This window comes from Stegodyphus dumicola, chromosome 9 (assembly GCF_044657685.1).
Source record: "Stegodyphus dumicola isolate Sdum_Otavi_A_Nest chromosome 9, ASM4465768v1".
Taxonomy (NCBI): domain Eukaryota; kingdom Metazoa; phylum Arthropoda; class Arachnida; order Araneae; family Eresidae; genus Stegodyphus; species Stegodyphus dumicola.
Window position 1 is genome coordinate 161,347,570 of NC_140776.1, and position 15,591 is coordinate 161,363,160.

At 32.4% G+C, this 15,591-nt stretch overlaps 1 protein-coding gene across 4 annotated transcripts in view; it reads right to left on the reverse strand.

Annotated features, from left to right (window-relative positions):
- The window catches only part of RyR (Ryanodine receptor), a 406,107-nt gene that overhangs the window by 183,267 nt on the left and 207,249 nt on the right, over positions 1-15,591 (reverse strand). For all 4 annotated transcript variants that reach the window (XM_085824283.1, XM_085824285.1, XM_085824284.1 and 1 more), the window contains exons 48-56: positions 15,340-15,466; positions 10,848-10,977; positions 9,586-9,825; positions 9,016-9,405; positions 7,855-8,015; positions 7,080-7,300; positions 6,532-6,622; positions 2,957-3,097; positions 1,339-1,502 (exon numbers count right to left, since the gene is read on the reverse strand). In XM_085824283.1, the coding sequence (XP_085680409.1) occupies positions 1,339-1,502; positions 2,957-3,097; positions 6,532-6,622; positions 7,080-7,300; positions 7,855-8,015; positions 9,016-9,405; positions 9,586-9,825; positions 10,848-10,977; positions 15,340-15,466 (1,665 nt within the window). The remainder of the gene's footprint in view (positions 1-1,338; positions 1,503-2,956; positions 3,098-6,531; positions 6,623-7,079; positions 7,301-7,854; positions 8,016-9,015; positions 9,406-9,585; positions 9,826-10,847; positions 10,978-15,339; positions 15,467-15,591) is intronic.

A 15,591-nucleotide genomic window follows, 5' to 3' on the forward strand; every position in this document is an offset into this window, starting at 1 on the left:
GCGTAATTCTTCCATATGTGATATTACGCAATCGTAATCAACACCTGCCGGTATTCGGAGAATAAAGAACTAAATAAAGGAAAAGAAAGAGACTTACTAATCTGGGGTGTTTCTGATTCTAATTTTCAACAGACTGTATTAAATTTCCGGAATAGAATCAATCTTCGCTTGGGTTGGGTAGACTGCAAAACTTTTAGTCCTATTAAATCCAGATTGGACAGTGACAAAAAAATGTCCGCTGCTTCAATATTAGAGATTTTGCAGAGAAACTCCCAAGCTCCATACTGTATGATGTATTGGCAAAGAAAATGAAATTATTTTGACTATTCGATTACTTTCCTTTTATTAAGCCATTCCGAATATTATTCCTTAGAAAGCTAATCTGTGTAAAAACACACCCATTTTTGGAAGTTTATCTATACTTCAGCAGTTACTGCAACTATATTATTATAAATATTCATACATGTGCTCATAATATAAGCATAACAATCACAATAAACACGAATATGAACTGACCACGCGGAACGAGAATGCAAATTATTAAAATCTTGATAGAAATTCAAACATGTGTAGTATTTGGGTGGGAGGAAAAGAATACCAAATGTACCGGAATTTTCTACCGTTTTCGCAATTCTTTGGCCAATAGAAAGACGTGCACCTGTCTGTACTCTCGCGCGGACCATAGGTTACGTTAATGCAGAGGAAGAGGGGGAAAAGCAATTTCCGGAAGTATGATTCACTATCTGACGTTGCATATAAGGAAGAAAAGTTCTTTATTTAGTTTCGGCTTTGATACGGGGGGGAAATGCGCGTTCATTAAAAACAAAGGATTAAAAAAAAGCACTAAAAGCAAAAAATAAGCACTAAAAACAAAAAAAAATAAGGGCTTTAAAGAAAAAGTAAGCACCTATAAGGGCCTTTATATTTTATTTTCAAATATAAGGAATTATAAGCACTTGTAAGGACCGCTACGAAGCCTGTTGAAATGACTGGAATGCTATAGATCAGGTTTCCTTTCAGAGCATAGTAGCTCTTGATTGTACAAATTATGAGAACTAGGATAACCTGACTGTAAAATTCAATTCAATAAAGATCTATTGACATTTTTACGTTATCTCTTTAATTGCAAATCACGATTGTTTGATAAATAAGACTTTATTTTATATCAATCTCTTACTTGTGTAAGTCTTATTATACTCAATAACTCGCAGTACTTCAAGGTTGTCAGGAGAATTGACCATTAGTAAAGTGTGGTGCAGAGCCTCAGTAAAGAATGGCTTTCAGTAAAGCCTGGTAAAGTTGTAAGTTTGTATTGTATTAAAAGAGTAATAAACTTACGCAGTTGTTACGATAGGTTCAGGATTGTAAGGGCCATCGGTTGGTCCGGACTGCTTGTACAAATCGTCTTCTCCACTCTGAGTAAGTGAATAGTCAGGTGGAAGAGCGCAAGCAATTGCTGTTAGACAAGGCAGAGATTTGTTGAAGAGCTCTGGATCGTATTCCTGTAAAATTTAAAAATATATATGCTTACATAAGCTCAGATATGTGCTGTAGAAAGTAAAAAGCTTCAACATAAAGCATTATCGTAAAAGATATTATACATCGTTTTGTAACTTTCCAACAAATCCTTTATTTCTTTAATTAAGGCTTAATATAACTGTTCCGAACTGTGTGTTAGTACTGTGTAAAAAGCATTCTCAGACATCAATGTCAAACACTGCTCAAGCTGAAGGTTAGCAACTCGCAGACAACCTTATAGTGGCTGTCATCAAACATCCCTATTATGCTGCCTTTCCTGCGGTATATTGCGTTCATTGCTCTGAATTACACTGTAGTTTCCAGGGGGTTAACTTCTATCTGGATACAGGAGTAGCAGGAAACTACACAGAAGAAGGGTTCAAACCCTTTATTAACTCTTTAAAATTTACAATGCGTCTTGCTTGAGACGCTAACAAACTTCGCCTCTATTTGGGCGGTAACTGAAAGTCAGAGAATAGAAACTAAAAGTTTGAATATATTAACAAACGATACGATATAACTAGACTACAGGGCTCAGCGAAATCCCGAACTTCAACCCCCTTCTAAAACTAGTGACAGCAGATAAATGCAATTAAGCCACTTGAACCAGCAATCATCAAACGTACCTACGGCAGAGACGGCAGCTAGAGCCCAACTCTTTAACTCTCCTTCTAAAAACTCAGTATTTAAACTTTTCTCCTCAAGGTAGAATTTGCTTTCTTCCACGAGCGCTACCAAAATTTAACTATTCTGGCACCGACAATTAGGCGAATGAAGGCTTATAGGAAAGTCTGAACTAAAATTTAACTTATTAGTAAAAATAAATATAAATCCTTACAACATATCGACATGTGATATATTTAGTGTTGTGGAAACTTTGTTCTCTTATTTTTATAATTCCATTGTTCTCGTGATTCAATTACGAAAGATCAACTTGATGGCTTTGTGACATAATTAGTTCCTGAAATATGACTAAAAATTCCTGGCATATGATCAGATAGGGAGGCTGTTTGTTTATGGAAATTCCACAATACTGCAATAAGATGTGCACATTTTAGCTACCAAGATTTATGAAGTCGCATTTATATGGGTTGTTTTTACTTGCGCTAAGTACCATCAAATGCTATAAACCTGCATGTGCACACAATCTGCTTTAGGTTAATGGGTTATCTACACGCATATTTCTATTGTTCTATCTGAATAACATTTTACTGTATATATTTAGAATTATGTGATTTTTTTTTTGCCTGACTGTATTTCCAGAACTTTGAATATTAAGAAAATTAAATATTTTAAAATATACTTGAAGAAGTGTCTTGTCAAGAAACAACAATTATTAATTAATAATTATAAAAAATAATTAATTAATTAAGGAAAAATTATTATTAATTAATTATATTTATACATTAAATAAGAATTATTTTAATCAATATTTTACCATTTTTGCGAGAGAATCAAAAATGTTTGTGAAGAGAATCATTGTCAGCCTCTTTTCTTCTTCAGATGCAGCACCATAAGCTCCTTGTCCTCCTGGAGAACCGTAATATTTTCCACAGCGTTCAAAATGCAATGTAAGTAACTAATTTAAAACAAAAACACACAAACATAAATAACATTTAAACCATCGCTTAATTTATGACAAAATACTAAAATTTTATAGTCCAACTTAAAAGCATAAAAAGAAATAATGTACTTTAACAGGCTATACAAAAATACTTAAGCAATCGAAGTAATAAATTTCTAAATTCGAAAAATAGTACTTTCGACACATAAAGTACTACTTTTGGAATTTAGAAATGAAAAATTAGGTTGAACAAATGGAAATGAAAATTAGATCTGTTACTAATCATAATATTGGGCTATTAGCATGTTATGTATAAAATATACACATTTATCAATCTAAATACAAAAATTATAATTTTATAAATAAGATTATATTGTTTAGTAAATAACAATTTTCGGACCATTATGAAACTGTTAATAATATCGAAAATCCACTTATTTGTTTTCTTATTGGTTAGTATATTTGAAGTAATTATTAAACACATGATTTAGAAATAACTGATATTTATGCAATCCGGCCGTTTCTTTCATTATAAACAAAACCTATCTAGAAATAAGAGACTAAACTAAACGATTTTAACAGAGATGATATGTGGTTATTATTAAAAGCATTATAGTATAGTATAATAGGTCTTACTTGCATTGTAATGAACTGAAAGAGATTTTCTAAAAGTAATACAATAGCTAAGCACATTTCTTTCTCTTATTAATTGAATTACCAATGTAATTCAATTAATATCAACAGAATGTAAGAAGATTTTGTGAATTTTTAATATAGAAAATATCAGAAGTGAAGTCTATTGGAACTTTTAAGTAGAGGAACTCACATTATTTAGAATTCCTGAAAGCCTAACGGATAGATTTTAATGAAATATGGTATGAATACACATTTGCAACAAAGAAAGAGATATACTATTCACAAGCCATTGTATGTACGTATGATTATTAGGAAAGCTTATCCTGCAGGGATGTACAAAATCCACCCTGTAATATCGAATTGGAAATGAACCTAATATGGGGTATGATTCTCTCTCGCAGTGTGACGTCATACTGAACCAGCGCCATTATGACGTCCAGGACGCGCAGCATGACGGCATACTGGACAGAAGCCAGTCGAGGAGTTCCTGTAGTAATCGATCCCAAATCTACAACTTTCCAACGCCAGTATGACGTCCAGGTCGTGCAACGTGACGGCAGAAGCCAGTCGAGGAGTTCCTGTAGTATTCGATCCCAAATCTACAACTTTCAACTCCCTTATGGCTTAGGACAGATGGTAAAATGTAACTGCCCTCCCAAGAGCGTACCAAATACGCTCTGTAGGTTTAGGTCAGAAGATCTAGATGGGCAATCCGTTTGGCGAACATCCTCACTTTCCAGGTAATCGTCGACTAGCTCAATCTTGTGTGGACGAGCGTTGTCGCCAATTAGCAGGAGCCTAAAACAAATTAAACCTTGAAAAGTCGAACATAGGGCTTTGAGATCTCCTCCCTATAACTCATATCACTCAAAGAACCTTCGTTAAACATACGCAGGGTTGTGCAGCTGACCAACATAATGCCTGTCCAATCCATTTCACTTCCACTACCATAGTAACGCTTTTCCTTAATGAGGAGGGGGTCTAGAATTATTGCAGATTCCGCTACGCCAAGAATCAATGTCCAGGTTGCATCTCGACTTATCTGTAAGGAGCACGGTGCTTTACTGAAGTCTGGTCGAAGGTGAGTATTGTCTGCAGCATGCTAAACGCACTCTTTCGTGTGCTTCATTGAGTGTGAAGCAAACAACTGGTCCTCTGGCATATAGCCCTATCTAATGAAGGCAACTGTATACCGTGAAACTCGGGTTCCAGCAGCAGCAGCAGCATACAGTTCTTGTGAAGGCTGTGGAGTTGTAGCAGGTCTGTGTCACTACGCTAAAAGTGCAAAAGAAGGATCCTGATTCGTCTTTGTTGATCTTGATCGAGGTTGTCCAGGTCTTCTAGATGTGGATCCGTTGTCCTGAAACTGTTTCCATAAATTGCAAACAACACTGGACTGGGCATTTCATTGAGCTCTGCAGCTACCTGCACTTGTGATTAGCCTAGCTCCAGGCTTCTGACAATTTCCCATCTGATTCTGTCATCCATCCATACGTTCGTGGCAACTCATCTGACCTGATACTTCATAAAATTTTACCAACTTTTGTGAGAAATACGGCGAATATCGTGAAAGAGTACGACCACACCAAGTCACCGAAAACCCCTCTTACGCTTACATCTCCTCCTCCACACTCACAGCTGAGCAGATACACAGGTGTTCGCTTGCTATTCAACTCAGAATATTTTCGTAATTCTTCGGCGGCATAATTATTACCTTTGGTTCAAACCTGTCGTAAAACTACACGCAATTTGCAAATTCTTTTCATTTTGAAATTACATCTAAGCTGCAGTAATTTCTTTACATTCATTATGTCACTATGTTCTCTATTTTTATGTTATATTAAGTCTAATTCTACTGTCTATATTTTACTCATTGTATATTATTGAGCTGCCCAACATCAGACTGTACTTTAGCTTATGTATATTCTATATTTGTGTGTATTACGCCTTTGTAAAATTTTTGCTTATTGTCAAAACTCGCCCTTTTTGGCCCTGCATGCTTTTGTTATTTTATTTAATAAATGTGGGGCCTGGGCGGTTGTTGGGACTGTCTTTCGTGGGCATTTGGTCTGTTGGACTGCCCCTGGGTTGAATTTGGCTCTGGGTTTGGGCGCCTGGTTCGTAGCGTCTTGTGATTCCTCTTTAGGATCTAGATATAGGTGGACGTAGTGCTATACCGATTAACCTTTTGGTAAAGGGACAGTGCCCACGTCCTCCGTTGCTTATCGCTTAGATGTAATTTCGTATCAAACACGCATTGATTTTGCAGACTAAAGAAATGCAGCTAGTCTAATCTCAAGTTTAGTGCCTCGATTAGAGAAGTTTTCTTCGTATATTATTTTTAGTTTGTATCTCAAGTTCTTTTCTTAGAATAAATAATTTATTGTTAATTAACTTTTAGTTGCTAGAAGTCTCCATTCTGGTAAAGGTGGTAACATACATATAATAATTTATTGTTAATTAACCTTTAGTTGATAGAACTCTCCATTCTGGTAGAGGTGGTAACATACAAAGTAAATATAGTTAAGAATTGCAATGTTATTGTCTTATTCCTTTTGAAATTTAGAAAATATTAATACGTTTTGAGCACGAAAAGTAAATCTTTACTTTTTTCACTCAAAGTGTGTTTTCAGTCGTAGATTAAATAGGGAAATCAACAAAAAATAACCACACTGAGCTGATACTTTATTTTGTAAAAAAACCAGATACTTGATTTATAACAACTGAATAACTATAACAAATAAACAAAAGAAGAAAACATAAAAAAATTTCTTAATAAACGGCGAAAATTAAAGAAATGTAACAAATCTTACCCTCAAAGCTACGGTAGTGTACTCCGTAAGCACAGAAACATCTACTGTTAATTTCCTCAATAGACGAAGAAGCATACTAGGCTGCATCTCACTGAAAAGAGAAAAAGTCACTTAATCAGTTCGATAATTTCTGAATTTTTAATTTGGGCTAGTTAGCAGTATCACACAGTAATTAAAAAGAGCTTTTTATCAAGTACACTACCTTTAGAGATCTTTAGTTTATTAAAACATATCTTACAATTCAAAAAACTTCTCCCAAAACCTGAACAAATATTGGAATAACTATCAAAAGCACATTATTAAAATTCATGTGTAATGCCCTCAGTAGCATATTGTAGCTCCGATTTGTTCTTCCTTTCTTTTCTCTTTATTCGTATCTGGAAACAGCAGATAGCGACAATTTTTGCTATTCGACTATAGAAAACAAATATTCATATTTGGAAACAGCACATGCAGATAAGACGTTTGATTTCTTAATGATTTTTTATTACAATAAAACAAATAAATTTTCAAATCTATAAATAGAATACCAAAACAGTATATCTTACTGTGTTAAAGCAACAAGAAAATCCGACACTCCTTCCCTTTGTCCTTTCGTCAAAATCTTCACTTTGGATAACCGGTAAATGGTGTGGAGAGTGGCATCAAGAAGACTAGCATAGTTATCAGCATCACCAAAATAGTGACAGTATTTGATAAGAATTGGCATCACTGAGTTTCCAATGTAACGATTTAAGGCAAGAGCCATCTCACTCTCGGAACCGTCAAACTGTAATTCACAAAAATTATACAAAATAAGTATTTACAGAAGCAGTTCTATGAAAACTAATTTATTAAACAACCACAAACCTTTTATTACAAAAAGCAAACAAAGTTACTTAAGAAGTTATCTATCTGAGGTTTACTTTGACATTAATTAAAACTTACAATTCATTAAATGGGTGTATTAATTGAAATAAATTATTCTTCAGTTGCTTAAAGCTGATTTTATTTTTTTTTACTGAAAAAAAGTATAAAATCAGAGTAAAAAGGAAATAAAGTAGTTTTGTTTAAGCCAACTTTTATTAGATTTTCTAGGTTTTTTTATCTTAAATTATTTTTATTTTTATCTTAGATTTTTATCTCGGATTAATATAGATTTTTTATCTTTTATTATGTTTTTATCTTAGGTTTTACCTCAGATTTTTAACTTAGATTATTTATCTTGGATTTTTTATATTCTGTTATTTATCTAAGATTTTTTGTTTTAGATTTTTATAGCTGAATACGACCTTATTTTCATATTCATTTATGTTACTATAATTGCTTAAAAAATCTTCTTACCCTTTCTAACATTGTTGCTGCTCTAAGGTCAGGTAGGAAAGCATCTTCTAAAATGCGGAAGAAAGTTTCCTGGCTTTCAATTCCATACACTCTTTCCAAAAATAATACTATAGATTGTTTATGATTCGGCTGCAGGCCAATAGGCATGTCACTCTCACCCTCTGAATTTGGAAGAAACAATTGTATTTCGTAAGTTATTATAGTATAGAAAATATTCACATAAAAGTGCATTAAATTAAATTAAATGAAGAATTAAACATAAATAGTTTTAAAGTGATGCTCATCACCAGTCATTAAGAAATAAACCTACTATGTATCATTTAAAACATATTAATGCAAGATAATATTGCATAATTTTTACGAAATTTATGGATTTGTAATTTATTTTTTCTTATTTCAATACATAGTGCACAACTTCTAAACTGTGATGTAATTCAGCTTTAAAATATGTATTATTAGCCTATTATATTATGTAAGTTTTAAAATATGTATTATATCCAGATTCAATTTGTTGGGTTAATACCTTTTTAGATTAACCGCAGAAGGAAAATATTAGGTATATATGAACTGAAAATAAATATAATATAGATATAACCCATACTAGAGAATTCTCATACTGTTAAAAATTAATTAGCTTTTATGAGTTGTCAGATCCTCATTAAGTATTAAGCTTGTATATAAATTTCGAAAGATGGATAGTAACAAAAACAGTATAATTGCACCTAATTAATAATATATTTACGAATAAAACAGGTTTATTATAATGGTTTCGTCTTTATTATACTTTTCATTCCAAATCTGAGAACAGCTAGAGCTACAAATTAAAGAATTTTGTCAAACAAATGGACATTCTGCATTGTCAATAATTAATCTTTTTAGTTTAGCATGATAATGTCACTGATATTAATTTAGAAGTCAAACAACAAACATCAGCATTATATTTTCACATTTTCACAGGACTTATTTCCATGATTTTGCTGAACCATCATCCTCAGCTGCAAAAGCGCAAATGTGCTTTTCAGTAAAACCATCGAAACTAGTCCTGTGAAAATTTGAAAATATAACGCTGATTTTTGTTGTATGACTTCTAAATTAATATTTGTTCGGAGTGTTAATGTCACTGATCTTAAATTTTTAATCTGGAAATGAAACGAAACTAACCTTGGGACGTGAGAAGATTGTATCTTAGTCCAAGGACTCCTTCTAAGTCTTTCATAGGTACCAAAGAGCGAAGAATGGAACGAGCTCGTATGCAGTCATTCTTGCCTTGGGCTATGGCAGCGGCCTCTGGTGCACATCTTCCTAATAAGTCAACCAAGACACAGTAAAAATTCAGAATTGCACAGCCCATGTCAATGTAGTCTTCATCATCTTCAACATGAGGTTCGCCTTTGGCAAGTCTTTCGGTTGTTATCTTTTCAGACATCTTGATAGCTTCTTTGATGGCAGCAAGAAGACCCGGCCCTTCACCTCGTAAAGCTGGCCCAAGACATTCAGGTCTTCGAATCAGTAAACGAATTACAAGATTCGCATTTTCTTCAACACTTTCCCCTGAAATAAAAATTCAAGAAGTTCATTAAAACAACTGGGACATAATTGAAATTTAGTGAATGCTTATTTTCCTGACATTATTAAAATCCTGAGTTTATGCAAAATACTTAAATATATGCAACAGAAAATAAAAATTTCTGAAGAAAAATGACATTCAGATATAAAACCTTAACCACTTACCGTTCACCCACACGCAAAACCTTAAGAAGTCCAAATAACGTTCACCTTCTAAAGGATCCCAACCAACATCAGGATAGCCTCTGTCTAATAGATCTTGATTTGATTGCAAACCACAACGAGACAGATAAATAGCAATTTTTTCTAGGTAGTGTTCCCGAAGAGCTAGAGCCAATTCACTGTTTTCCATGAGAGAGGAATAAGCAACATCAAGAGGTGTAGATCCTCGAAGAGATGGACGTGCTGAAAAAAACATTTACAGGGGAAAATTGTAATATTATTAAACCCAAGTAGCACAAGACGTTGCAAACTGGTCCAAGAGGTTGCAAAGTAGTCGTAGTAACGTCTTTGCTACGTCATGTGCTACTTGGGAATTTTATCAATTAATAAATTCATTTTAATCTAACCTTAAAATATGCTCAACCCATTTCTAAATAACTACTAAAACCTAAAGTTATTTAAATTATTGCCATTCAGATTTTCCTACATTATTCTTACATCCACTAGAGTGGTTTATGAAAATAAAATATGTCTTAAATTAGTAGGTCTTTTATCTTAGATGGGTGTTAAAATTACAATGCATTTGTATACAGCTTGCAGCTAGTTTAGACTAGTAACATTAAATTATATTATAACCTTAATAAATCTAAAACAAACGGCTTTTGTTTCCGTGAGAAAATAAATTGTTTTTTATAGTATTGTAACACATATAAGTACATATATAGAGAGTGATTTTGGAATGAAAATGAGTGCATGAAATGAGCAAAGTTTTTCAGTTCAAATGACAGCTTTTTTGGCTTCCTTGTCGCAAATACAGTTGGAACAGTAAGCTTTCTAACAAAAGATGATTGCATGCAGGATCATTCTAAAGGAAATCAATTCATTTAAGAATTATACATGAGAGAAACCACAAATCCACCACGTAGCATCCGCTTTTTGAGGCTCCCTTGCTTTGGAATTTCTATCACACGGCTCTTAGTCATTTGCTCCTCGATTAAAATTTTAAAGAAAAATTGATAAAGAGTCTATTAAATTCTCATATGTTTCTTAAAGCCAATAAATATAACTTATTGTTGTTAAGAATATTAAGAAATATAACGGTAAAATATTATTTCCGAAATTTTAAAGTGCCAAATATATACACTTTTATAGCATACGCGTCAAAGGCCCCCAAATATTATAAATTTAAGAATAAACCAATTTAATTGATATCACTGTAAAACAATATATTCCATGGTATATATAAAAATGTTAAAATTACTCACACAGTAGAATATTGCTGTTCTCTAGCAGAAATCCCAGATGCTCAAACATAGCTTTCTGGTTTTGTCTTCCAGTACGGCAAAAGAAGCATAAGAAACGACAGCAGGCCACTACCATCTCATGTGAGGTATTCTATAAAGACAAAAATTCAAACAGGTACATAATCCAATCATATTAAGTTTCTGCTAAACAGACCACCATTATTGTATAATAATTATTCAGTGTATTTTATATTAAATACTTTCATTTCCTTTATCTTACAGAATAACTCATAGAAATGCAGAAAAATAATAATCAATATAAATATTATTTATTTAGAACAACATAAAGCATTATAAATCAAATTTTATCTAAATATTTTCTCTTCTAAATGAAAATTAAATATTCTTTCATTAGTCCATAAAATAAGAGGAAAATGGTTTTTAACGTTTTTTAACAGATCTATTGGGTTGAAACATAAGTAATGGCCGTTTATGCTGTGTTTAAAATTACGCGGTAAAAATAAAATATATTGGCATAATGTTTTGTGTTATTCGAAAGAGAACCTTTCCCTCTACAAGATGGTATTTTAATTCGCAATATTTTGAGTCACTGTAACGTATTACTTCGTGGATTTATTTACCGACTTGTGCAAAATCATTCCCATTTAATCAGTAATAATATTCAGTGTTATATCAATGTATCAGTACTGTATCAGTATTAATCAGTGTTAATATCAGTATTATATCAGCCTTTTATCAGTTCTGCATCTGTCATGTTTGTATCAGCAATGTACCAGTCATGTATCTTGAATATTAATCTGTAACTCTGTAACATATTATTTTGTATGTTTTGTCGTGCAAGTTAAATACCTTTCAGGTGGCATTATGTATTTTGAAGGGGTGCTATAGATAGTGGTGGACTTGGTGCTATACTAATTAACCGTTTGATAAGGGAATAGTCCCCACATTCTCCGTTCTCTCTCTCTCTCTACAAGATGATGTATTTGGTTTTTTGTCTGAGCTAATTTGTATTATTTTTCAGATCATTACAATGGAGTGTCAAGTCGACAAAAATAAGCATTTTCGACACATTCTTTTTGCTTTTAATTAAGGCGCCAATGTTGCAGAAGCTGCCCGATAGATTTGTAAAGTGTATGAAGAAGGTGCAATGCCTGAACGAATTGCAAGAAAATTATTTGCCAAATTCAAAAGTGGAATTTCGACCTCGAAGACGCTGCTAGTTCAGGACAACCAAATAAGATTGATGAAGAGCGTTTGAATCAACTTCTGCACGAAAACGCGCGTCAAACCACTCGAGAATTAACCGAACGAATGGGTTGTAGCCAAATGACTACAGTTCGACGTCTTGGGTCTATAGGGAAAGTCCAAAAACTCGAAAATTATTGACTAATTTATTGTTTTTGTTTTGTTAAAATAAAGTTTTTAAATGAAAAAAACGGCCATTACTTATGTTTCAACAAAATAAATACGCGTTAAGTTCAAGTTCTGAAAGTTAGCACTCCGAGTTTCAGTATTCGATAAAACTGACAAGTTTTTGAAACACTTTCGAATGCATTCGCGACAAATCATTTCGCACATGCGTGTATAATACATGTGATTAAGGACACGTGGATTACGCACTTTAAATTTAATTATCATTTCGCTAAGCAGTTGTAAAAATGTACAACATCGGTCATACAAAATTTAATTTTTACTATATGTTTTCCTTCTTCTACGATGTTTGCTTTTTATTATTATTTATTAATAACAATATTATTATTATTATTATTATTATTATTATTATTATTATTATTATTTATTATACACCTTACAACCCATAAGATCTTCGAATATGTGACTGTTGAAGGAATTGGGATAACTTATTTATTTTAAAAGCAATTACTTCCAACATTTTACAGCTGACTACATAATATTGCTGCTTTCTGAAATAGTCATCAGAAAGTTTGCGTTGCCACAAATATTTTTAAAATTTAATCCGCTTTGTGACAAAATTTTTTGTCACGATTCCACCTTGCGCGCACAGTTTAAAACGTTCTATTGCATAATTTAATTCCATATTTAATTTATAGCTTTTATAACATTTGGAAACTGTGAACGAAAACAATCCTAAGAATTTCATGTTAAACTTTTATTTTATTTGAAGTTGAGTTTATAAAATGCATTTTATTAAAAAATCTGTAATGTTTTCGTGCATAAATTTTTTTAATCTTAAAATATTCATCAGATTTTTGGCTCAGTTAGAAAATAGCTCCCATATAAAGAATTCCGTTTCAAGTATGTACCATTAGACATTTTTAAAATAGCATGCGCGCAAGGTGGAAGCATGATGAAAATTTTTGTCACAAAGTGGATTAAATTACAAAATTATTTGTGGTAACACAAATTTTCTGGTTACTATAGATCCCAAAGCAGCCATGTTATGTAGTCAGCTGTAAAATGTTGGAAGTTATTGCTTTCAAAATAAATGATATATCCCAATTCTTGCAACAGTCACATATTCGAAATTATCTCAGAATATGTGACTGTTGCAAGAATTGGGATATTTCATTGCAACAGTCACATATTCGAAATTATCTCCGAATATGTGACTGTTGCAAAGGGGTTTATGATGTATGAGCCCCCGTATCTATGAGCCGTAAAGGTAGCCAAATATATAGTTTTCATCCTGTCCATAAAGTCGCCACGAGTTGGCTATGTTTCTTGAATGTGCGGATAAAGTTTATAGGCAGCTGAAAATAACTTTCGAGTTAAAAATAGTAATACCTAATTAACAAATAACTTTTATTATTTTTAAAACTTAATTTTACTTAACTGAATCATGTTTTAAAATTTGGTATTATTCCCTCAAATTAGATATACGTAGGAAGACCTAAAAGTTATTAACCTTACATATAACAAACACTGTTTGGCAATAACGTCCCGCTGCAGATATGTAGCAGCAATACTAAATGAATAAATATGACGATTAAATTTCTGTTTTTTTAACAGAAAACATTTGTGTTCTTCTTCAGTTGTTTACTGAATTCAATAATGCGCCGTTTGCTCTGAAATGTTTAAAATTAAATATCATTTTATTATTAAATTTTTAACTAAAGATGGTCTTAATTCTTAAGAAAAAAATCGGATGTGGACGCCACATGACTTCCTTGCACGGCCCGTAGAATTATACATATTTTTGCTGCATTTCATAAAAATTTATTTCCTTGAATGATTCGAAATTAATAAATCGATACATTAAAAATTGCAAAATTTTGAAATTAAATACCTCGGGCAATTTTTGTCATATGGCAGTCAAACCTCTTATAATTTTATTTTTTGATAAGATCATAAAGCTTTCCTAATCATAAGTACAGATATCGAAAGATCGCATTAAAAGTTAGATTTCGTTACTTATCCAAAAATTTCTTTTTTAAATCTGACATTGTCAAAACATGAATACTTTCATCATTTAAAACACTTCTGTAAATGGAAATACATAACTACAACTAACGATTGTGAAAATACTTACATACGTAGGTACAGACATCACGAAAAAAAAATATTCTGATTCCATTTTGCAATCTGTTTTGCAAAAAACAGTCCTTTATTCCGCACGTACACACATCCCGCGAACAAATAAAAAAGAAGAAGAAAAAGAAAACGTCCAAAGAGGCGTTTTTTTAACGTTTTAGTTTTACTTTTATTTATTAAATATCATGCTTTTTGCACTTAAACCATAAAATTCAGTTCAACAGCAATGTCGCAAAATTATTTTAAAATGAGCATAGCTTTAAAATTTCCAATACACAGTTCCGCGCGCTATATACAAAAAGTTTTTTTTCCCCTAAAGTGTTGCCATTGCTCACTTTTAAATCGTTGAGTTTGTTAATCAAAAACTCGTTAAAGTTTTACGAAATATGAAATCGATAATAAAACAAATTCCAAATTTCAAATTTGGGCTTCCAGATGCTCATATTCACAGTAGGATTACGTCATTCAAAATTGGATGGCTCTAGGTACTGTTGTTTAATTCCGGTGAAAGAAACATACATACATTTATGCAGATTCTTCATTATTTAATTTCTTCAAATATAATACAGTGTGATAATATTTTGTGGCAACTCTTCGAAACGTGAAACGGACATTCAGAGTGAATCGACCCAAAATCGCAAAATGAAAAAATAATACCTCAGGGAGAAAGCCCCTTTGGACTAAAAAAAGCATCCAAAAGGAATGGTCAAAATGGATATTTCTGTTGAAATATAGTACCTGAAATTTTTTTGCAATGACAATACTTGCATCACCATCAGCTGTGACTGATATTGTTAGGACAAGAAAATGCGTTTATGTCCTAGATTTCAGTTTAAAAAACGTTATTAAAACCTTATCACGACTTGCAATTACTTCAACCATAGCGATAATTCGCTTCATGATTGAAGGGATTATTAGTTCCAGATAAAGTAAAATCTCATAAATTGCAATAAGACTTAAAATACAGCTATCTGTAACTTACCGGTCCTGAATCACTTTGAGCTCTCTTCGCCAGAGTATTGATCATGACCTTCATTACATTCTCATGAACTCTTAGAATGCGGATCAAATCCGGGTGCTGAAAGAATACCCTGTTGCTGACCATAGCCCTGAAAATATGTTTCAAATATCAGTTCCAAGCTGGTATTAAAATTCATATAATCAGATTTAGATTTAAATGCATACTTTGAAATGATAGGTAACTCAATTTGGTGCTACTTTAATAGATGGTTGC